General features: G+C 36.9%; 1 protein-coding gene across 6 annotated transcripts in view; it reads right to left on the minus strand.

Moving 5' to 3' along the window:
• Positions 1–12,677: 12,677 nt before the first annotated feature.
• ZFAND4 (zinc finger AN1-type containing 4) overlaps positions 12,678–23,197 on the minus strand; it is a 61,130-nt gene continuing 50,610 nt past the window's right edge. For 5 of the 6 annotated variants that reach the window (XM_031460946.2, XM_010985294.3, XM_064487935.1 and 2 more), the window contains 4 exons: positions 21,575–22,753; positions 20,989–21,043; positions 14,724–14,841; positions 12,678–13,576 (listed from right to left, as the gene is read on the minus strand). In XM_031460946.2, coding sequence (XP_031316806.1) covers positions 13,441–13,576; positions 14,724–14,841; positions 20,989–21,043; positions 21,575–22,753 — 1,488 coding nt within the window. In that variant the 3' untranslated portion in view covers positions 12,678–13,440. Of the gene's footprint in view, positions 13,577–14,723; positions 14,842–20,988; positions 21,066–21,574; positions 22,754–23,197 lie in introns of those variants that run through there. The other variant, XM_031460948.2, reaches the window with a different exon arrangement.

Raw genomic sequence — 23,197 nt, forward strand, 5'->3', positions numbered from 1 at the left:
GGCAATTTACTTAATATTTCTGAGCCTCTTTCTCCATCTAAGTAAGATAATATCTACTGAACAGAATAGTTATGATGATGAAATGAAATAATGCTTGCGTAACACTTTACAGGGCCCAACACATAGAGTACTCAATAAATGTTAACCATACAGGTCTTTGGCAAGAGGGTAGTAGGACAGGTCAGAGTCCCAAGGGGTTGGGAGCTGACACCTTGAATGTGTCCAGGGCCTGGGCCTGGATGCTTGCTGCCTGGACTGGAGGTGAAGATAAGCTTGCTAGCAAGGAAACTAAACACAACTGGAAAAAAGTCTTTGCATTTAGAATGAAAGGCTGCTCGTAAGGGAATTGCTCATAGGTGATCCGGTGCTCACTCCAAGGTGGGGTACCGGCCTTGAGGCACAGGTTAATCCCAAATCCTGTTTGTGGCGCTGGAGACTCCTAATAGACTACCTTTTCATTGCCTCAGCCCACACAGGGAAATCAGCCACCCTCTTGTAGATTTTGTGGGGAAGATTGTCAGGCCTGAGCCAAATGGCCAGTGTTCCCCTCAAGAGCCAGTCAAATCTGACGGTCCAGCAAAAGGTTTAACATATCTAACCATTTCTAGTTTAGTGTCTCACTGCAAATAAAATGTATGATAAGATACACTGCAATTGTATAGAACTCTATAATGGCATTCCATCTAATGACAACCCGGTGGATATACTAGAGTCCCACCAGAATAATGAATGTAAAGGAATAATGGGGGACTTGCAAACAGAGAAAGTGGTGAACTATAACCCACTAAGGTGCTGCAAAGCTATGATGTGGTAACGCCAGCCTTGAATTTATGTGTCCTGATTCCAAGTCTAAGTCCCTTTTCCTTTTAATTAATAATCAAAAAGTTGTGGCTTACCTATACCATTTGCTTATTCTTTCTTGATTTTGGCCTTCTTGTGCTACACTGGCGACTATTTTCTTTCATATGGTGTTTGGTGTAGTTCAAAAGTAGAGTCAGCAAGATTTGCAGACAGGCTAAAGGTGTATGTGAAGGACAGAGTGAAGGTTTGGGTCCTGTACAACCAAAAGTACAGAATTGTCATTCAGATGGAGAAGGGACATGTGCTCTTTGCAGAAAAATCAATCATTTGATTTTGAACATTTAACCTTTACATACCAAACAGATATCCAAATGGACCTGCACAATTAGCAACTAGAGAGAAGACACTGGAATGCCGAGGAGACACACAGAGATATAAATTGGTCAGTGGATTCAATGAGATCACACAGAGCAGTAACTTTTATACCTTTTGACCTCAACCCAGGGTACAAAATACATTTTCCATACTGACAAATAAATGCATACAACTTAAAAGTTTCAAGAAGCAAATTTACCCTCCCTTTCTCTTCTACTTTATTCTGGTCCATTTTTTAAAAACTTCTGCTCCCAACTCAATTGATTTCTTAACTGAGTAATGGTTGTGGCGTAGAGTTTGAAAATCACTGAAAGTTGCTGACCTAGGACATTAATTGCATAATTGCTGGAGAGAGAGAATGAGAGACAGATCCAAAGGCCAGTCATGTGGGGCTTTAGAGATTAGAAGACCAGCAAAGAAAATTTAGGAGCAGCCAGAGGTAAGAGGGAAAACAAAACAGGAGTCCAGAAGGCTAAGGGATGAAGAGGTTTCAGGGAGACAGAAGTGCCTGATTGTGTCATTGGTACTGAGAAGCTGAGTGAAATGGAAACTGACCTTTGGGCTTGGTGGTTTGGAGATCACCTAGAGCTGGAGAACAGAGCAATGAAGACAAAGTGAGAGGGATACAAGTGTGATTTTAGGGCTAATGAGCCGAGACAACAAGTAGATGTGTTGCTTTTTGCTGTGAGCAGCAGCAGGGGATGGGACAACAGCAGGCAAGAGATGTGGGCGGAAAGGTTTTCTGTTTAAATATTTATATGCTAAGAGAAATGGTTCAGTGATGAGGAAAGATCGATGCAGAAGAGAGGGACAACTGTAGAGAGTTCTTGAGAAGGCTGGAGGGATCGTCTGCAGACAGGTCAACAAGGGGCATGGGCAGTTCTGAAACAGATAGCTTGGTAGGCTTGGTAGATGCATGTGGAATTTCTTTTCCAAGTGCTCACAGTTGAATAAAATAAGCTGAGAGTGAGGAGAGGGAGAGAAAGACGCTGCTGGTGGTTTGGGGAGAGAGGGAGTGAAAATCATCCAGGAGACAGCTCATTCCAGCCCCAGCCCCAGCCCCAGCCCAGCCCCCTGATTTTCCACATGGAAGATTGCTGTACCTTTCTGCCTTCTGACTTCCATCCTTGCCTCCTACCATCTTTTTTCTACACAATCACCAGAGTGATTTTTCAATCAAGTCCAACTATGTCAGCCCTCAATATTTTCCCAGTGCAGAATAAAGTCCAAAGTTCTTGCCTGTAAAGTCTTCCTTAATGTAGCCCTTCATTTCCTCCCATCCCTCCTCACTCGCTTTGCTTGAGCCACCAGGCTTCCCTGCTATTTCTTCATTTTCTCAGGCATAGAGCACTTGCCCCCATTTCCTCACTTCCTTTGTGACTTTACTTAGATGTAACTTTCTCACAGTGGTGGGGTTTGACCACCCTTTCTAAAACAGCACTCATATCTGTCACCCTTCTCTGCTTGGTTTTTGTTCTTAGCACGTATTACCATCTGTGGCAGAGACATTTACAGCTCATTGAATATCCATTCCCCACCCCCATAATGCTTGCAATTAGGTAGGGCCACATGCCTAGCTCTGACCAATGGGCTGTGAGCAGACAGGCGTACCTACACTTCCGGAGAAAGGTTTCTGAGAGCCAGCAGGCAACCCTCCAGCTCTTTCTCCCCCGCTGCAGCATCTTAGAGACCACAGGTTGCACTGGCAAAGCCACACAACAGAAAACAGCCTGCATCACTGAGTCACCTCATCAGGCAGCTGCCCTGGGAAGTTGTCTGGCTTACTCAATTTTGCAAGAGTGAGGGATAAACTTGTGTTAAACCACTGAGCTCTTGGGGGTTAGTGTGTTACCAGAGCAGAACAGAGCATCCGTTATGGTCTGAATTATGTTTCTTTAAAATGTCTAAGTCCTAAATTCCAGTACCTCAAAATGTGACTGTATTGAAGACAGGCCCTTTAAAAAGGTAATTAAGGTGAAAGGAGGTCATTCAGGTGGGCTCTAATCCATTATGACTGGTGTCCTCATAAGAAGAGATTAGGACACCGATACACACAGAGGGAAGACCATGTGAAGACAAAGGGAGAAGGAAGCCATCTGCAAGCCAAGAAGAGAGAAAAGTGACCCTGCCAGCTCCTTGATGTTAGACTTCTAGCTTCCGGAACTGTGAGAAAATGAATTTCTTGTTTAAGCCACCCAGTTTATGGTCCTTCGTTATGGCAGCGCTGGTAAACGAATACATCCTAACACCAACACTCCATCTGGCACACTTTTTATTGTTCCCTCCTCTAGAATATAAGCGTGCACTGGAAGCAGAGATGATGTTTAGTTCGACACTATAGCCACAGCATCTGGAGTAGCGCCTGACACCTGACAGATACTCGATTAGTATTGAATGACTGAACGCTGTATTTAAGTGAAATTTTTTCAAAGAAAAACCTTTCTGGGGTTCCACTTTTTTTGCTAACTTTCCCTAATATTTTTAAAAATTCTTCTGAATTAAACTTCCCTTTATATTTCTAATTTTACTGACTTAATTTTCTTTCTTAAGGTCATGTTGATATAAATTTGGCTGAAATATTGCAGGATAAGTGCAATTTTATTCAGTCTCCAGTATTCACTTTCTTCTTTTCCTGATTTCCATTTTCTCTTTTTCTTTGGTTCTCTGAGTTCTTTTCCCCAGTTTCAGATTATAGTTTGTGTTTTTCTCTTTCTTGGTAACAAACATGTCTACCTTATTTCTAGAATAAAGAATATAGCACTATTTTCTAGTAAATTACAATTTTGACTGTGTTGTGTAAATTTTAATAAGTACTATTTATAAATGTTGGTGTATAATATATTCTAGGATTTTTTGAACATGTGTGAATAATTTTTTAGTCTTCAATTATTGTTACACATTTTAATGACATCATTTTACAACCCATTAGTTCTAAGAATGTAGTGTTTAAAGTTTCTACTTTTTTATATTTTACATGGATTTTCCTGCCCCCAAAGTGAACTTTTTATAAAGGAATCAAATACTTGAGAAAACATGTTTTCCGTATTATTTGTCCCATTTTATTGTCTATAAAAATATTAAATCCATCTTGCTTTTCACTGTTGACTTGTCCTGCTATGTCTACAGTGGATATTAATGCACGTACTAGCTAGTCTGTTCCACTTCATTTTGCACATCTTTTTTTTTTTTTAGTTTTTAAAAATAAACTTTTTAGAATAGTTTGATTTACATAAAATTTGTAAATAGTTTTGATATAGCCCACACCAAATTTCCTCTATTAACACTTTATGTTAGTGTGGTGTATTAAAGTTTATGCTTTTTCAGATTTCCTTAGTTTTTACCTAATATCTCTTTTCTGTTCCAGCATCCCATCCTGGACACCATGTTTAGTCATCACATCTCCGTAGGCTTCTCTTGGCTGTGACAGTTTCTCAGACTTTGATTTTGATGACCTTGACAGTTTTGTGGAGTACAAGTCAGGTGTTTTCTAGAATGTCCCTCAACGGGGAATTGTTTCATGTTTTTCTTATGGTTAGACTGGGACTGTGGGTTTCAGACAGGAAGATCACAGAGGTAAAGTGCCATTCTCACTACACCTTATCAAAGGTACATTCTATCAACATATCATTGTCAATGTCGACCTTGAGCACCTGGCTGAGGTAGTGTTTGTCAGGTTTCTCTTTCACTCTTTTACCCCCTTTCCATACTATACTCTTAGAAGGAAGTCACTAAGGAGAGTCCACAGTTAGGGTCTGGGGAGTTAAGACCTTGAGGGAGGACTATCTACAGAATTCTTCTACATGGGAAATATATCTCTTCTCCATCGTTTTAAAATTTATTCAATAGTTTGCTTATATAAGTGTAGACTTGTGAGTATTTGTCTTGTACTTTGAGTTTATAACTCAATACTACTTTAGTTTATTGCTCAATTGTTCCAGATTTGGCCTCTGGGAGCTCATTTATGGTATCAGAAACCAAGACCTGGGTGCTGGATGTGTTCATTGTGTTAGGCAGTTCAGATAGAAATGAGCACTGGGCAGGGGGAGAGGAAGCGGAAAGGAACAATTCAGAACACAACGAACCTGAGCAGTCAATCAACCAGAGCGCAGGGAACCTGAGTTGTCAGTCAATCTATCAATCAATCACGAAACCAGGATATAAAAACAAGATAAACAAAGGAATGGCGCCATTTTTCCTCTCTTGGATTGGCCCGCTCCCAATTCTCAGGAGTGTATATCTTTCACTATTTTTTTTTTTTTACTTCACTAATAAAATCTTGCTCGTTAAAAATTCTTTTTTTCGGGTTACTAAGAACTGAGGTAATTCTTATTTTCCTTTTCCCAGTAACAATTGTTACTAGGATGTTATTGCTACTAGGCCCTATCTGTTGACACGGCAATGAAATACATCCATACAATTAAATGTTAGTAAGCAATAAAAAGAAATGAGCTAAAAGTTAAAAAGCGGCCTAAAATTTGTATCTTTCTACTTCAGGTATTTCCTATACAGCGAGGTGTTGGACTTTATTTTTTTATCCTACCTGTAACTTTTCCTTTTCATGACTTAAGTCTATTAGCATTCATTCCATCCTTTGTCAACTTTTCTCCCCTTAATGTCTTTGTTTTAAATGTCCACTTTAAGTATTTCTATTGCTAAACATTGGTTTTGGTAAAATAAGGCTGAATATATTTAAATATTAAGGACGTGATCATAAAAAAATTATATGGACTAAAATCTTAACCTTATCCTTTTTTCTCCTTATTCTTTGTATAAAATAAAATGCTGGACTCTCTTCTTGAGCAAATTGGATTTTAGTTTTTGGGCTGATCTAGTGTCCCTGAATTCTCTTCATTAGGATTTTATTTGAATATATATATATACATACACACATATATATAAAATACATATTTTTACATGTATATGTATGTGTGTGTGTATATATATATACGTATACACACACACACACACACACACACACACACACACACACACACATATATATATATAGGAGGCACTGGGGATTGAACCCAGGACCTCATGCATGCTAAGCATCCACTCTACCACTGAGTTATACCCACCCACCTCAACCTTTATATTTTGCTGCTACCCCAACAAACCTTAAAATCTCATCCCTTTTGGAATCTAATCATTGTTTTGGAGCAGAAACTACAGGTAGCTGACCCAATCTCCATTTCCAACCTATGTCTTCCTTGCTTGAAACTGCTATAATGGAAAAGCCAAACTCTTGATCTCCCAGCTACTCTTATAATAGGGCTCTGGTCAATTAAATAAAGGCTAAAGTCTCTGAGCAGGGCATACCTTCCTGAATGAAGAAGTAGAGCCCAACTAGGAAGGAAATCTTTATGAGAATGTATATATTATTTTCTTTTATCCTAGGCCTCTCCCCCATCATTTCCCCCTTTTCCTAGGTAATTATCACTTGTTATTCTTCGAGAGGTTTCAATTTAAAGAGTACTGACTTAGATCAGGTGCTTCTGTTGCATACTTACATAGCTTCACATATTTTTCCTTTATATTTTAAAAATTATAATTAAATAGTGACATAGTTGTTCAGAGTCTGTCTGCACTGCAATGTAAACTCCCATCTGTTAAGTTCATACTCCAAACAATTAATTATAATTCCTTGCACAGGGGAGGCATTCAATAAGTGTTTGAATGAATGAGTTTGCAGAAGAGGATTGCCTGATAAAGCACATTCACCAAGTACACAGAAATAAAGCAAAAAATACTTCAACTTTTAGCTTTGGCCCCTACCCACACTTGTCAGTCACATTCTGACTTCACAGCCATGGACAAAATCATCAAATATTTGAAAAAAAACTCAATAGCACAAAAGAGTGAGGTGGACACTGACAAATAAGCCAAGAAAATAAATTGAAAAAATTCAACTAAAACCAAAAATTTCCGTTTCCAGAAATAAATCTGACTAGGTTCTGTGAGCCACTCCGCAAGCTGAAGCTGCTGGGCAAAAAAATTTTACAGTATATCAAATACTGTAAAGAATCAAAGAAGTGGTCTGATTCCCAAGAATCACTGGGCTAAAATCTCAGTGAAAGCATGCCTCCAAAGAGATAAGCAGAGAGTCAAAATCCCGTCTATATTATCTGCACGTGCCAAACCAGGCCCTGCAAAGCCAGGGAGACAGAAGTCAAAGCTCAGTACCATCCAAGGGTGACCCTTTCCCTTCCAGTGCTGGGATCCTACTCCGCCCCTCCACCCCTAAACCTGCAAAGAAAGGTACCTTGGAGTTGGAGCTGGTGGGGAGGGAGGCTGAGAGGGGCAGGAACGTGTCCTGTGGGAGAAGTAAAAAAAGCCAATCACTGGAATGAGTAAAGGAGAGGTAGTAAGTACTGGTAAGGATGTGAAACACAGGGGAACTCTCAAACTGTTATGAGTAGAGATAAGTTGGTAAAATCCACTTTGGAAAATTCATTAGTATCATCTAATAGGTTGAACACACACAATAATCACCCGTGATCCAGCAATTCTACTCTTAGGTATAGACTCAAAAGCCAATGTGTATACACATGCTCCAAGAGACATGAGCACAAGTGTTCATAGCAGCGTTGCATGTAATACTCAAAGCTAGGAACAACCCAAATGTCCATCAACAGTGGCTCAGTCATATAAAATAATACAACACCACGATAAAAATTAAGTGCAACTACATGGAACACAAATAAGTCTTGAAAATCAACACTGAATGAAAAAAGCCACAAAAAGAATACATGCCACACAATTCCACAAGTTAGTTTTTAATTTTGTAAAGCAAAACTGCAGGGATACATGCTTAGGTGGTAAACGATTTTAAAATGCAAGAAAATGACTATCACAGCAAGGAAGAATGGCAGCTACCTTTACAGAAGAGAGAGTAGTGACTGGGGAAGGGTCAGAGGCAGGAATGGGTTCTGGGATGCTGGCAATGTTTCATACTTCTTTTTTGCGGGTGGAAGAGGTAATTAGGTATATTTATTTATTTTTGGAGGAGGTACTGGGGATTGAACCCAGGACTCTCTTTATGCTAAGCATCTACTCTACTGTTTGAAATATACTGCTCTCCCTGTTTCATATTTCTTAACCACAGCAATAGTTCCATAGAGATTTGCTTTGTGATAGGTTACTGAGCTGTACATATTCTGTGTATAATCATTTTTTCTGTATGTGTTTTAAAAATTTTTAATGGTTGAAAATGGGGAAAAAATCCCAAATGAAGGATCTGTCTAGGGGATCAAACATCTAACAGAATTTTCATTAAAGAGAATAGAGGCAATGGAGAGGAGATATCCATTTTTTTAAATAAAAAAAATCCCTGAGCTATAGAAAATGTTGAGACTTCAGAACAAATAGACACACCAAATATCAAGAGAAATGAAAAATGAATGAAATTTCAGATGTCTAAAAACTAAGACAAAAACTTTTAAAGTCTCTAGAAACAACCAAACAAAAAACAAACCACCTTATTATCAAAGACCTAAGTATCAGACTGGCATTAGGGGTCCACCAGCAACAGTGCATACAGAAGTCAGTGGTTCAGTGCCTTCAAACTTTTGAGGGAAAAGACTTCTAGACACAGCCAAACCACCAATCAAGTGTGAGGGCATATAAATGACAACTTTATTTATGCCAGGAAGAACTCAAAGTTTCTATCTCCTAGGCCCTCTGTGAAATTTTGCTTAAGGATCCCGAACTGGTTAAAAAAGAAACATTGTTGTAGAAGTTGGTGAAGTTTGACTGGGATTTGTAAGACTGGAAGCTTGTATTCTAGCAGTCAGTATTGATTTCCATTGTCAGAGGGTTGGATGGAAGTTGTACAGGAGAGTGTCCTTATTCAGAGGAAACACACGCTGGAATATGTACAGATGGATGGGCACCATGTCTGCATGTTACTCTCAAATGGTTCAGGAAAAGCCTACTGACAGTGGTTACATACACTCAGAGAGAGTATGAATATGATGAAAGGCAAAGGAATCTGAGTGAAAGGTCTATGGGTGTTTCTCTTCCTGTGCTTGTAACTTTTCTGTAAATTTTAAAGTATTTCAAAATAAATTAAAAGGTAGTTAAAACAGACTAAATTAGAACAGAAGGTAAATGATTATGTGAAGAATGTCTTCAAGAAGAATAATTCCCAACAAACTATATAATTAAGAACCTGAACATTCTAAGAACCTGAACATTAATCTGATGATAAAAGCAAGTGCATTTTCTTTATTACATTAAAAAAGAAAAGCAACTGGAAAGAAAACAAAACAAAAACTCCATGAGCTGTACAGAAGGAATAAAAATAAAATGCAGCATAATTTTGAGCAAAAGAAAAGAATTACGGGAAAATCCATTTTATCTGTATTTAGTGCCATTGGATTATGGAAAAGAAAATACACTATCATACTATTTGGATCTTCAATGAATAATATTTCTATAAATGTAGTATTTTAACTTACTTATTGCCTTCAATTTTTAAATCAACCTAAAAACAAGGCAGAAAAGGCTATAAGAGCAGTTTAAATTGACAGATCCCTAAAAAGAGTAATTCTTAAAGGTTTTTCATTCAGTGAGCAGTCAGTTTAATGAGGGTTTACATGCAATGCTTGGGAACAAGGAAGGACAGATGGACGGAAGGGCAATTCCTGCTGTCATGGACTTGCCATCTTGTACAATTCAAAGTCTCACACAAATGTCAGAACAATACTATGGTAGATTCCATCAAGCAAAAGTGTAAGAGGAAGGATGCTAACTTAGACAGGGAAACATCTGGGAAGGCTTCCTTCAAGAAGGAATGATGGAGCTGGCATCTGAAAAAAGACTGAGTATTAACAAAGGAAAACAGGCTGGCAAAACTGAAAGTAAGTAAGTGGGCAAACCCCAGAAAACATGGCTCAGCAGTGCACTATGAGGCTTGAGAAGTAGATGGGGGCCAGACCACAGGGGCCTTACTAGGAAGAAGAGTGAAGGATTTGGGTCTTTGTTCAAAGAACACAAGAAATCACTGATATATTTCAAGCGTTGACTGATGTGCTCAGTTTTTTGGCTCTGCAAGCTCACTATAGCTGAAGTGTAGAGAATGGCTTATGAAAGGCATAGAACTAATCTGAGGAGCCCAGTTAGGAAGCTGTTGCAATAGCTCAGGTGGAAGTTCTGGTAACACAGACTAGGTAACTGCGGAGGAGTTAGTGAATTTGAAATAACTACTATAACTAAAAATAACGGACCATTATGGACTGAATGTATTTATCTACTTCAAACCCTAACCCCCAGTGGGGCTGTATTTTAAGTAAGGAAGTAATTAAGATTAAGTGAGGTCATAAAAGAGAGACCCTGATCCCATGGTATCAGTGTCCTTATGAGAAGAAACAGCAGAGTTCCGTATATGCACACTGAGGAAAGGCCACAAGAGGACACAGTGAAAAAGCAGCTTTCTAAAAGCCAGAGAGAGATCTCGCCAGAAACACACCCTGCTGGACCTTGATCTGGGACTTCTAGCCTCCAGAACTGTGAGAAAATTAATTTCTGTTGTTTGAGCCACTCAGTCTGGTATTTTGTGTTACGGCAGCATGTGCAGACTAATGCACTAAAAAATTGGGAAGTAAAGTATGGAGGTGATGTGTTATCATGCTAAGTTCCTCAGCTATAATAAGGGGGTATCAAAAAATAATGTTTATTTACATTGGCTAGTGTTCTGATGGTAGCTACCAGAAAAATGAAAATAGAAATTAAAAGAGATTGGGGGAGGGCCTATGGTGAAAGCAGTACTTTCATTTTTTATCCTTATATAGTTCTTCTAAAACTATGTAATTTACTTTCATCAATCACTCAAAAAGTTTAACATATTTTTCAAAGAAAAATGAGATCCTGCCTTCTTTCCTAAATTTCAGTCATTCACATCTACTTTTATGATTTCTGTTATATGTACCCTTGCTTGTCAATTTTCAATCAACTTTTTAAACCTATATCAATTTATTTTCAGCTTAATATACCTGAGTTGTATTTTTTTCTGTTACATATTAAAAATACATAATTATTAAAAAATGTTCATCCATGTACCATTTAAAATCATCTCACGTTCCAGGAGTAGTATAGGGGTCATTATCTGGGAAACACTGCTAGATAATAAGACTGAATTATCTATCATGATGGCTTAAAACCATATTAAACATACATCAGAAAAATAATTTGTCTTCTTTTTTATAATTAGATACCTCCACAAGTTACAATACTGATACAATTTTAAAACACCTGAGTATTTAAAATTCCCATATTAGAATGATTAATATTCACTCAACTTGAGAATGTTTCATATAGCTAGAAGTTAAAATTTTTCAGACCTTTAATGTTGCTAAAACCAAATGCTTACTCTTTTTAAAAAGACCCAGAAACTGGATTTTATCTTTTAAAATTAGTTGAGTTATGTAAACCAATCTAAATGGCTTTGTTTTTAATCATGATTAAGCTGTCTATACAATTAATTTATTTAACTAATAAACAATGTTTAACCTGTCCCTATATGCAAGGCATTCTGCCAATTACTAGCAATGCAAAGACAGATCTGAGATCTCTAAAAATTATGGTCACTTCTCTATAAGAATTTAAGGCATAAAGAAATGCTTCTCAATAATGATATAATTTCTTGAATTAAACTGGTTTCTCAGTGACTTAGAAATTAGTAAAAAAAATTCAACTTTGACCAAAAGCTTTGCTAACCTTAAAGCAAGACTTATTTCTACATGGTCTTCGTTTAAAAAGCATAGTGAACTAAGCATATATCAATCATGTTCTAAGCATTCATATTTATTGAATAAGCGTGTTTTGGTCTATTTTTTCAGCAATCTACCCATGTAATAGAGTTCTTATACTTTAAATGTCTAAAGCAAAGTTTGTCTTGATAAAAGGGAGGAAAGATTGAACCACTCAGCACAGATGGAAATATTTTTCTTTGGCCTGTATAGCCCCTCCTTAAAAAGTTGCATCACTACTCCACTAATTTCTCACCTTTCCCTCTTGTAAATGTATTTCCTTCTTGCTCTGAAGAAGCATGCCTTCAGAGATGAAGGCATCTTCCTCCACTCAATATTTAACCTCCTATAGGATGTAGAGGAAGGGTAACAGAACTCTTCAGTTCATTCAGCCTTGCATGAAGGAAGAGCCCTGAGGAACACCTAAGTTAGCCTTCTGGTACCCATGCAGATCCCACTAGGGTTGGACTTGGGTTTTCTGCCAACTATGTACCAGGGTTCAGCATCAGATTTAACTAAGCTGCCATAAAGCAAGTGGCCTCCCAAATGTTTGAATGATATATTAGCTACATCTGGGGAGCACAGCCCTTATGCCCTAAAAGAACACTTTTATACTGACAGTCACTTTTTCCAAATAGAGTAAATTACTGATTTATTTGATTAAATGGTTTGATTTTTTCAAAGAAAAATTATTGTAAATAATCAAATAATCAAGATCATAAAGAAGTTGAATATTTATTTGAATATCTCCTGGTAATAGCACTCAACATATAAGAAAAACAAACCAAGCTGTGAGATTTTATTTTAAATATAGCCATTTTTCAAAAAGTGAAAAGTAGAGTTCTGTATTTAATGGCAACAAGTGAGAAATCTTCTATTTTAAAACTACCATTCAAATAGTAGTATTTTAATAAATATATAGTATGAGTAACATGATGTGTTTTATAGAATGGACACATATCTGAATGAAAATCTGAATATGGAAGAAATATATGTTAAAACCACACTGGAAAACCAAATGTTCTTTTCTATAAAAAGCTTGAAACAAAAAGGAACTTGCCAGTAAACTCAATAAACTTTCATGTATGGGATTTTTTTTTAAATCCCCTCCCACCCGACTCCCACAAAAAAATTTTAGATCTGAGTAGAGCCATTACATGACAGCTCATTCAATGTGGAAGCTGGTTACATAGTCAATGTTAACTTCTTAAAGTGCATCTTTGGAAGACTTCGCTAGTAAAACTGCAATATCAAATATAAAATACTTAACACAAGACATGCAATAACACAGCTAAATCATCATAAAGTTTTTAAGACTACTTTTAAAACTTTTGATTCACCAAAGAATAAAGATGTCAAATACAGTAGCATTCTCATTCTCCAGCAGTATGCATTATATGCTTTTGTTATTTGGCAAATCTTTTGGAGTCGAACAAAAATAGTGCAGTCTCAACAGTATTTCTTCTGTCATTATAATACGATTCCTTGGGCAGAAAAGATAGGCGCAGAGCAAGAGTTAGATTTTTGGAAGTTTTGGTGCGTTAACCACAGGGTTCGCCTCCTGTAAGTATCTCCTCCCTGCACTCTTGTAATCATAGGTACAGCTGTGAGCTTCTGCATAGCGGTGAGACGCACAGAAGTTGTTTCCACATCTAAAGCACAAAAAAAGTTTATGTGAATAATCACATTTCTACACGAGCCTCATCTCTTTGGGAGATGAAAGCTTGACTGCAGGTAGTCCAACAGAAGCCCTTTGGTTCTCACCAGCAATTTCAGGGCTGATATTTCCCTTCTGCTCATAAACAAACACAAGCACCCTGAAAAAGAACAAGTTAACTGTCCATGACTGTAAGAGATTATACTAAGGAATCTATTACGAAATGAAAAAGAGTGTAGACCTTTATGAACTAGTCAAAATGGAAAAGCTGATAAATATGTGTCTACCACTTCTCTTATATCTAGTAAACCTCAGAGAACTCTGAATTTCTGATAAATTCAGTCTCATAAGAAAATTATGAAAAAATATGAAAAGAATGCATGTGTGCATTCATATATATATGATTGGGACATTATGCTGTACACCAGAAATTGACACATTGTAACTGACTACACTGCAATAAAAAAAATAATTTAAAATTTAAAAAAAAATAAAGACACCATCAAAAATAAATTATGTAAAACCTAACTATGCCATGAAAGGATTTTAAATTATTTCTAGCAACAAGATAAGCTGTTTCCATTTGAACAGAATACACTCTAAAAAGCAGCAGCTTTGTTTAATGCCTGGCCTCTACCTAGGGGCAGATACCATCCTTGGAGCATATTAATCAATGATAATGAAAGAAGTATTTATAGGTAGAACACATTCATTATTTTTGTAAACATATTATTCATTTGTTCTGAAATAAAAAGGTGTACCAAGCAATCTTAATTTATAGTACATTAACTTTAAGTTGAGTTCTTTTCTGTTCAAGCTAAAACAGAATCTTGGAGGAGCGTTCTTCCAAGCTACATTCAAAGAAAAACCAAGTATATCTATTATAAGACAAAGAAGGTCCACTCTTTCACTGATTTTTATCTTCTACTTTAAAGGGCAGCGGGGGATCTCATGAGTTTGGATACTCATAAGCTATCTATTTGCTCTTTACTTCAGCCAATTAGGAGTCCAGCTGAGGGCTGCTATTAGACCATCATCTTAATGATCTTATGAACAGGTGATTTAAAGAACATTTGATATTGTATCCCCAAGCTGGGTCACCACAAAGAAAGCATCTCAGCTTTTCCAGCTACCCAACCTGCCTGCATTCGTAGCTAGTAGCCAGTCCAGTTTTCTTTCCACAAAGAAAACAATGCTTTGTTGTTTTCTTCTTTGTTTGAATAGGGGCTTTCACAGGTGGGAGGTGATGAGTACATTCTCCTGTTTAGAGAAAGGACACCTTGATTAATACAGACATAAAATTCTAAATGTTAAATACCATTAAGCAAGACATAAAACACATTTCTGTCACAGCAAATCTCTATGCCAGAAAAAATTAATTTGTGCTTTTTATACCTAAAATTATTCACAAAGTCCGCAATGGAACAGAATAGACAGCCCAGAAATGAACCCACAAATTTTTGGTCAACTAATCTTTGACAAAGGAGGCAAGTATATACAATGGAATAAAGACAGTCTCTTCAGCAAATGGTGTTGAGAAAACTGGACAGCAGCATGTAAAACAATGAAGCTAGAACACTCCCTTACACCATACACAAAAAACAACTCAAAATGGATCAAAGACTTAAACATAAGACAAGATACAATAAACCTCCTAGACGAAAATATAGGCAAAACATTATCTGACATACATCTCAAAAATTTTCTCCTAGATGAAATAAAAGCAAGAATAAACAAATGGGACCTAGTGAAACTTACAAGCTTCTGCACAGCAAAGGAAACCATAAGTAAAACAAAAAGACAACCTATGGAATGAGAAAAAATTTTTGCAAGTGAAACCGACAAAGGCTTGATCTCCAGAATATATAAGCAGCTCATACGACTCAGTAAGAAGAAAACAAACAACCCAATCCAAAAATGGGCAGAAGACTTAAACAAGCAATTCTCCAAGGAAGACATACAAATGATCAATAGACACATGAAAAAATGCTCAATATCACTAATTATCAGAGAAATGCAAATCAAAACTACAATGAGGTATCACCTCACACCAGTCAGAATGGCCATCATTCAAAAATCCACAAGTGACAAATGCTGGAGAGGCTGTGGAGAAAAGGGAACCCTCCTACACTGCTGGTGGGAATGCAGTTTGGCGCAGCCACTGAGGAAAACAGTATGGAGATTCCTCAAAAGACTAGGAATAGACTTACCATATGACCCAGGAATCCCACTCCTGGGCTTATATCCAGAAGGAACCCTACTTCAGGATGACACCTGCACCCCAATGTTCATAGCAGCATTATTTACAATAGCCAAGACATGGAAACAGCCTAAATGTCCATCAACAGGTGACTGGATAAAGAAGATGTGGTATATTTATACAATGGAATACTACTCAGCCATAAAAACCGACAACATAACGCCATTTGCAGCAACATGGATGCTCCTGGAGAATGTCATTCCAAGTGAAGTAAGCCAGAAAGAGAAAGAAAGATACCATATGAGATCGCTCATATGTGGAATCTAAAACAAAACAAAACAAAACAAAAAAACCAAAAAACCAAACAAAGCATAAATACAGAACAGAAATAGACTCATAGACATAGAATACAGACTTGTGGTTGCCAAGGGGGTGGGGAGTGGGAAGAGATAGACTGGGATTTCAAAATTGTAGAATAGATAAACAAGATTATACTGTATAGCACAGGGAGATATATACAAGATCTTATGGTAGCTCACAGAGAAAGGAATGTGACAATGAATATATATATGTTCATGTATAATTGAAAAATTGTGCTCTACACTGGAATTTGACACAACATTGTAAAATGATTATAAATCAATAAAAAATGGTAAAAAATAAAATAAAATTATTTACAGAGTCTGCAAGAGAAGATGCACTAGAACTGTTAAATTTTTTAAGACGTGGTGGGTTTCTACTGACTGAGACTTTTATTTCTAAGACTTACAGTTTTGTATATACCAACCCTTTTCTGATTATTTCTAAGGGAAATCAGTATATATAAAGTACACCAGATTTGACAGAGAGTCAAGAAAAATGTCTGGTTCAAAATCGTATTTATGAGGCTTCTGAGAAACAACATAATATGCATTACAATCACCCTGTTCCTTCATACCAAGAATGAGCACCTGAATATCATGAAACTGGTCTTTCAGTCCTGATTACACCACAGAAAGGGAAAGGAGTGAGAAGGAAAATGGCAGAGTGTCAACAGTACTGGTACCTAATCTCCACTACTGAGAAAGGTTTGAGAGGCCTGGGCTTAATGTTTATCCGGCAGCTGAAAGTTTCCAAAAATCCTTCAAGGGTTCCAAAAGTTGGAATTACAATTAATGGGCACTATTCTTTTTGCCACAACCCAGGCTGGGTGCTGGGTAACAAGCCTAGCAAACTTAAGTATGCTTTATTACCAGTCTAAAATACATTCCCAGATCCTGCCCAAAACAGAAAAAAAAATTTGCCAAAACCTGGACACTAACTGAATGAATCCTAATGGTGGCTAGGCACCAACTCAAGTTAATGAGCACTTTCTTCTTCAAGTGTACTTTAAGTTATTAAGAACATTTCACAGAGATGATGGGATACTTTCCTCTTCTTACACAATAAAAACAAGAGAAGCACTTGCACAGGACACGGAGGAAAGGCATGTACTACCAAGTATCCTCTGAAGCTCAGCTAATAGCAATTATCTTTGAATTCAGGCCTAAAATATTCTCCCTTAAACAACAGAGGAAAAATCTGTTGATGAAAATTTAGTTCAGTGTAGTCATACTTTCATTTTTGAAGTTTCTTGGGAGTGCTTAATTCAATGTTTCCCAAACTTTTTTTTAATTTAAGAACTCATGAATGTGTAGAGACAGAGAACATAGCAGTGACAAGAATGACGTGGCACAGAAACATAACTGCAATCTTCTCCTATGAGAATGGTTTCCATATATCCTTCCACTCACTAGAGAAAAAAAATTATCAGTCATATAGTGCAGGCTAGGAACCAAAACTAATATACAGGTTTCCTACTACCAACAGGAAAAATTGAAATTCCATGGACTGGCATTCAAGGTCTTATATGTCCAATATGATATCTTTCTAATTCCCCAGAGTCATTTTCTGTCATTTGCTGCATCACACCCATCCTAAATGATGCTCCAGATCATTTACATGTGCAATCTCTTCCAAAATGCTCTACTCACTTTGTCAACCTAGAAAAATTCTACTTATCCTGTAAGAAGATACTATCAATCTTCAAATCCTCTCTGAAGCCTTCTCTCAAATGTGCAATGAACATATAACTAAAGAAAAAGTCAATAAAATAATGCTGATGTGAAGAGTTGCTTTTCAGAACCAGATTAAAGATATCTGAATTAACTCACTTGTTTGGCATGTCTAATATTTAATCTAACACAATATTCTATAAAAATTCACTCAGCAGAAAAGGCAGCCAACAAAGTAATAAAGCAATGTTCAAGATGCAAGTTGGTAATCATCTGCCTAAAAATGGTGACTAAAACTATGAAGATGGAGAAGATTTCCAAAGGAGAGCCTATAGTGAAAAGCAAAGAGGACAAAGGAAGGAACTTGATTAAGTCAATTTATGACTTAAAACTTATGCCAAAACTTTCACAGACCCTTCTAGGTAATTCAGCATGATACAGTTATTACCGAAAGGAAATGGCAGCAAGTTACACAGCTCTAGTTTGGGGAATCATCACTGCAGGTAGCAGCTGATGACCTGACCTAAGGGAAACCAATCAAAAGAGTATATACCTGGGGATAAGCAGAGGGCTGGTAAAACAAGTAAAAAAGAAAACTGAAAACTGAAGGTAAAAAAAAGAAAAAAAGAAAACCAGAAACAAATAAAACCCAAAATCTACAACAAGGTAATAGCTTAGAATAAAAAAAAGAAATAAAGAAAAAAGAGAAAGGAAAGGGGAAAAGAAAAACTATTTCAGGAAGGAAGGCCACAACAATCAAGTCAGATAAGGAACAGAAGCATCCACTGGATCTGAAATTACAGAGATCGTTAGTGACCTCGGCAACAGCAATTTCAGAGAAGCAGTAAGAAAAGAAGAAAACACCATAGCCAGAATCAGAGTTAAGAGAATAGAGATAAGAACAACACAAACTTCTAAGAGACTAAGATGTCTGTTAGGACAGGACAGACCTGAATACGTGTTAAAGAAAAATAATTATAACATTAAAAGTAGATACATTACAGTAATAAAAAAACAGTGTAGTACTGGCATAAAGACAGACATATAGATCAATGGAACACAATTAAGAACCCAGAACTAAACCTTCACATATATAATTAAATGATTTTTCACAAGGGTGCCAAGACCATTCAATAGGGAAAGAACAGACTTTTTTAACAAATGGTGCCAGGAAAAGTGGAAATCCACACAGAAAAGAATGAAGTTGGACCTTTACAGTAGACCATAGATAAAAATTAATTCAAAATGTATCGAAGACCTAATTGTAAAACCTAAAACTACAAAACTCCTAGAAGAAAATATAGGGGAAAAGCTTCATGACACTGGATTTGGCAACAATTTATTGAACACAACACCAAAGGCAAAGGCAACAAAAGAAAAAACAGACAAATTGAACTTCATGAAAATTAAAAACTACTGTGCATCGAGACATTATCAACAGAGTAAAAAAGCAACCTACAGAATGGGAGAAAATATTTGCAAATCATATATCTAGTAAGGAATTAATATCCAGAATATACAGAGAACACCTAAAACTCAACAACAAAAAGCAAACAATTCAATTCAAAACCGGAAAAAGGATTTGAACAGACATTCCTCCAAAGAAGATATGCAAATGGTTGAGCACATTAAGAGATGCTCAATATCACTAATCATCAGGAAAATGCAATCAAAAGCATAGTAAGATACTACCTCAAACCTGTTAGGATGCCCACTACCAAAAAAAAAAAAACCCAAAACAGAAAATAACAATTTTGGTGAGAATGTAGAGAAACTAGAAACCCTGTACACTGCTGGTAGGAATGCTAAAATGGTTCAGCTACTATGGAAAATAGGATGGCAGCTCCCCCAAAAATTAAAAATAGAACTACTATATGATCTAGGAATTCCACCTGGGTATGCACTCAAAAGAACTGAAATCAAAATCTCTAAGAGATAATTGTACACTCATGTTCATAGTAGCCTTATTCACCATAGCCAAAATGTGGAAGCAAGTCTCCATGGGTAAGCAAAATGTTGTGTATCCATATAATGGAATATTAAAGTATGGGAATTTTGATCCACGCTACAGCATAGATGGAACTTGAGGAAACTATGCTAAGTAAAGTAAGCCAGGCACCAAAAGACAAATACTGAATGATTTCACTTATATGAGGTACTTAAGAGTAGTTAAAATTACAGACAGAGAAAGTAGAATGGTGCTTACCAAGGCCTGTGGGGGGAGGGGAATGAGGATTAGTGTTTAATGGGTAGAGTTTCAGTTTTTCAAGATGAAAAGAGTTCTGGAGATGGATTGGTGGTGTTGGCTGGCAAAAGATGTGAATGAACTTAATGCTACTGAACTGTACACTTAAAATGGTTAAACTAATCAATTTTACGTTATGTGGATTTTACCAGAATTAAAAAATTGAAAAACGGTAGATATATTAAGATTTTAGGACCTTGGACCTTACATAGTAGTGGAAACCAAACCTAGGTACCTCTTTGAAGACATAAAACTCTCATGATAACCATAATATATAAAGTACCCTTTAGAACCTTGGGGCTAGAAGGGTGGTACATCTTCGGTAAGAGCTTCCATGTCTAGTCTGGGCATTAAAACACAAAAGATGATGACAGTAATAGCTTCTTTGGAAATAATGGCTGGCCAGTGCATCTTTAAGGTGTTATTGGTAGAAGAGAATGCTAACAATACAGTCACTTCTGCTACTATGCCTTGGAAAGGGCTAGTTAAAGAGACTGACTGTCCCTTTCTTTTATCCAGAAATAATCAGTTCAACAAACAGAACTCTTAGTACTGTCCTTGATATTGGACCATGATGTTAAGAAACACTTTTCTAGGGTACTTCCTCAAAGCCCATCCAGCACCCAGCATGGCTCTAGAGTGGCCAGGGAGGGTTGTGATCTGCATGTTAATTTGCCACTTATCTTGTCTTTTCACATAGACCATATCTCTTCTCAAGCAACAAAGACCTCAATTTCAATTTTTGATTTATTATTCAAATAGGTCCTACTGTCAGTTCTTATAATCATTTTCTTAAGTGGAACAAAGTTTAGGAAGAATTTTCCCTGTACGTACCAGAGAACATTCTTATTTCTCTTTGAAAATTCAACAGTATGAATAATGCTATAATTATTTGTCTTACATGGTTTTCAAAATTATCTGTAGCTTACCTACTCTTTTCCCTGCTGCTGTATTATTTCCATTCATTCCAGTACCACGGGTGGACTACAATTAAAGCACAGAACATCTAGAGAGGTGAGTTAATGGCGAACAGAAGAAAAGATCACCAAACATGAAATACTTGTATTTTACTACAAAAATGATGTTGGGCTTTCATTTAAAATTATTTAATCTATTTTTAATTAAATTTACTTGGAACCTGATTCTCACATCCATCAACATTATACTTTAAGAGAGTAAAATTTGATGGCTCAAATAAAAGTTCTTATTTGGAAAAAACACTAATAAAAATATTTAGCATTTAAATGATAAAGAGAAAAAAGAAAAAAGAAAGAAAAAATATGATATACTATTTACACTAATTATTATCAAATTAAATTTCCCAATTTAGGACTAAAAATTATTTAAAATTCAACTGTCAAAAAATTTTCTACAAACTAGATAAACATTTTAAGAGAAAGTTATGAAAAGAATTCAACTTTAGGCCTCCTTATGGATTATCCAAACAAAAAATCAACTTTATGTTGAATCACTACAAGGATAACTAGTAGAATATATTGAAAGGCAAATACTTACTAGAAAAAATTCTGTAGGTTCTAACTGGGGAGAACTTTTCCTAAGGCTTTCCCCCTGAAAATGTTGGAGGTTTGTAGACAGCCCAACTCCAGAGGTCCGAATCCTGCCTGCCCCACGGGTGCTCTGTAAGCCGTCTCTGCTTGCGCTCCGGGCCAACGAAGCAAGAAGACCTATATTATTTACACAACCAACAGGCTCTTTGGAAGCCTTGTTGGCCATTTCTGTGATATTCCGAGCCTCAACTTTAGAAATAATATCAGCTCTTTTCCCAGGTGAATCAACTTTAACAGCTCGAAAGCGAGTAATCCTAGAGAAAGAAGAATCACTTATATTTCGAACATCCAATGACCGAAGTGCATTTTGTGAAGCAGAAGACTGGAGGTTCCCAGATTCAAAACATTTGGACTGTCTCTGTGGTTTCACCAGAGAATTATGGAGTGACATCGGTGCAGAACAGCGAAGAGGTGATAAGAGTCTATTCTTGTGAGGACTTAATTCACGGTGGTTCAGAACTGTGGTCTCCACTGGTTCACCACTCAACACTCTTGCAACATGTTTAAGATGCTTCTCTGTAGCTTTCAGCCCTTTATCCCCATTAGTGAGTAAGAACTCTGGATTTCCCTTCCGCGTGCCTTCTAAGCCACTGCTCTGTTCGTCAGTGTTTCCTTCTGTAAACGAAGCAAATGAATCCACTTCAGGTAGAAGCGATTCTTCAGTTACATGCTCTTCTGAAGGGGGAAATAAAGCAGGGTCATCCTCATTATTAGATGACAAATTTCCTGCAAAGTGTTTTGTCCGTCTAGGTAGGGATGAGCCAAGATGGAGAACAGAATCAGCAAGCTCTTTGTCATTTTTGAACTCCGTAAGGGGTATCTGAGGTGGTGGTAGTTTGAAGCTACCATTGGAATGAGACAGTGTGTTACTCTCCCAGGTATCATCTTCCTTTAGAAAATCACTAGCGATAGACGACATGGGCCTATCAGCAGGGGGCAGAGTTGCCAAACTTGAAATTGCATTGCTGATGGAGTCAGGTAGACACGTGTTCCCAGGAGAAGGTAAACAAGACTGCCCAATGTGGGGGAGAACCCTTAACAATCTGTGGCGAGCAGCTGCCGTGGAACCACTCGAAGGTCGGGGAGCTACAGGTGGACAAGGTTTCACCTTGACAGCTTTCTTAGGCTAAAAGAAAAGAGTGAATATATAATTCCTTTACACAGTCACTTCCTCTGCCCATTAACAAAAATTAATGCAGGAAGAAAAGTTTACTTACTGTAACATATTTCAATTTAAAATGTTTAAAAAGATTAAAATCTTAAGCTTATGACTGAGAATTTTGCTATCCTGCTTCACTGAGTATAATTTTCTGAGAATGCTAAAGAAAAATAATTTTGTTTCATTTATTTTCATCACTATTATTTGTCAGTTTTGCTGAGAAAAAAAATCAATTATATTAGATTTGGCATTGCTGAGCTAGATATATATTAGATACATATTAGACATGACATTGGTGACTTAGGTCCTGAACAGCTTTTCCTAGTAAGATGAGCAGTGTTTGGCTAGGTAGCTATTGCAGAAAGGAATTAACAGACCTAAACTGCTATCCTTAAAAAGGCCTTTGGCTGC

This window comes from Camelus dromedarius, chromosome 8 (assembly GCF_036321535.1).
Source record: "Camelus dromedarius isolate mCamDro1 chromosome 8, mCamDro1.pat, whole genome shotgun sequence".
In the NCBI taxonomy this organism is placed as follows: Eukaryota; Metazoa; Chordata; class Mammalia; order Artiodactyla; family Camelidae; genus Camelus; species Camelus dromedarius.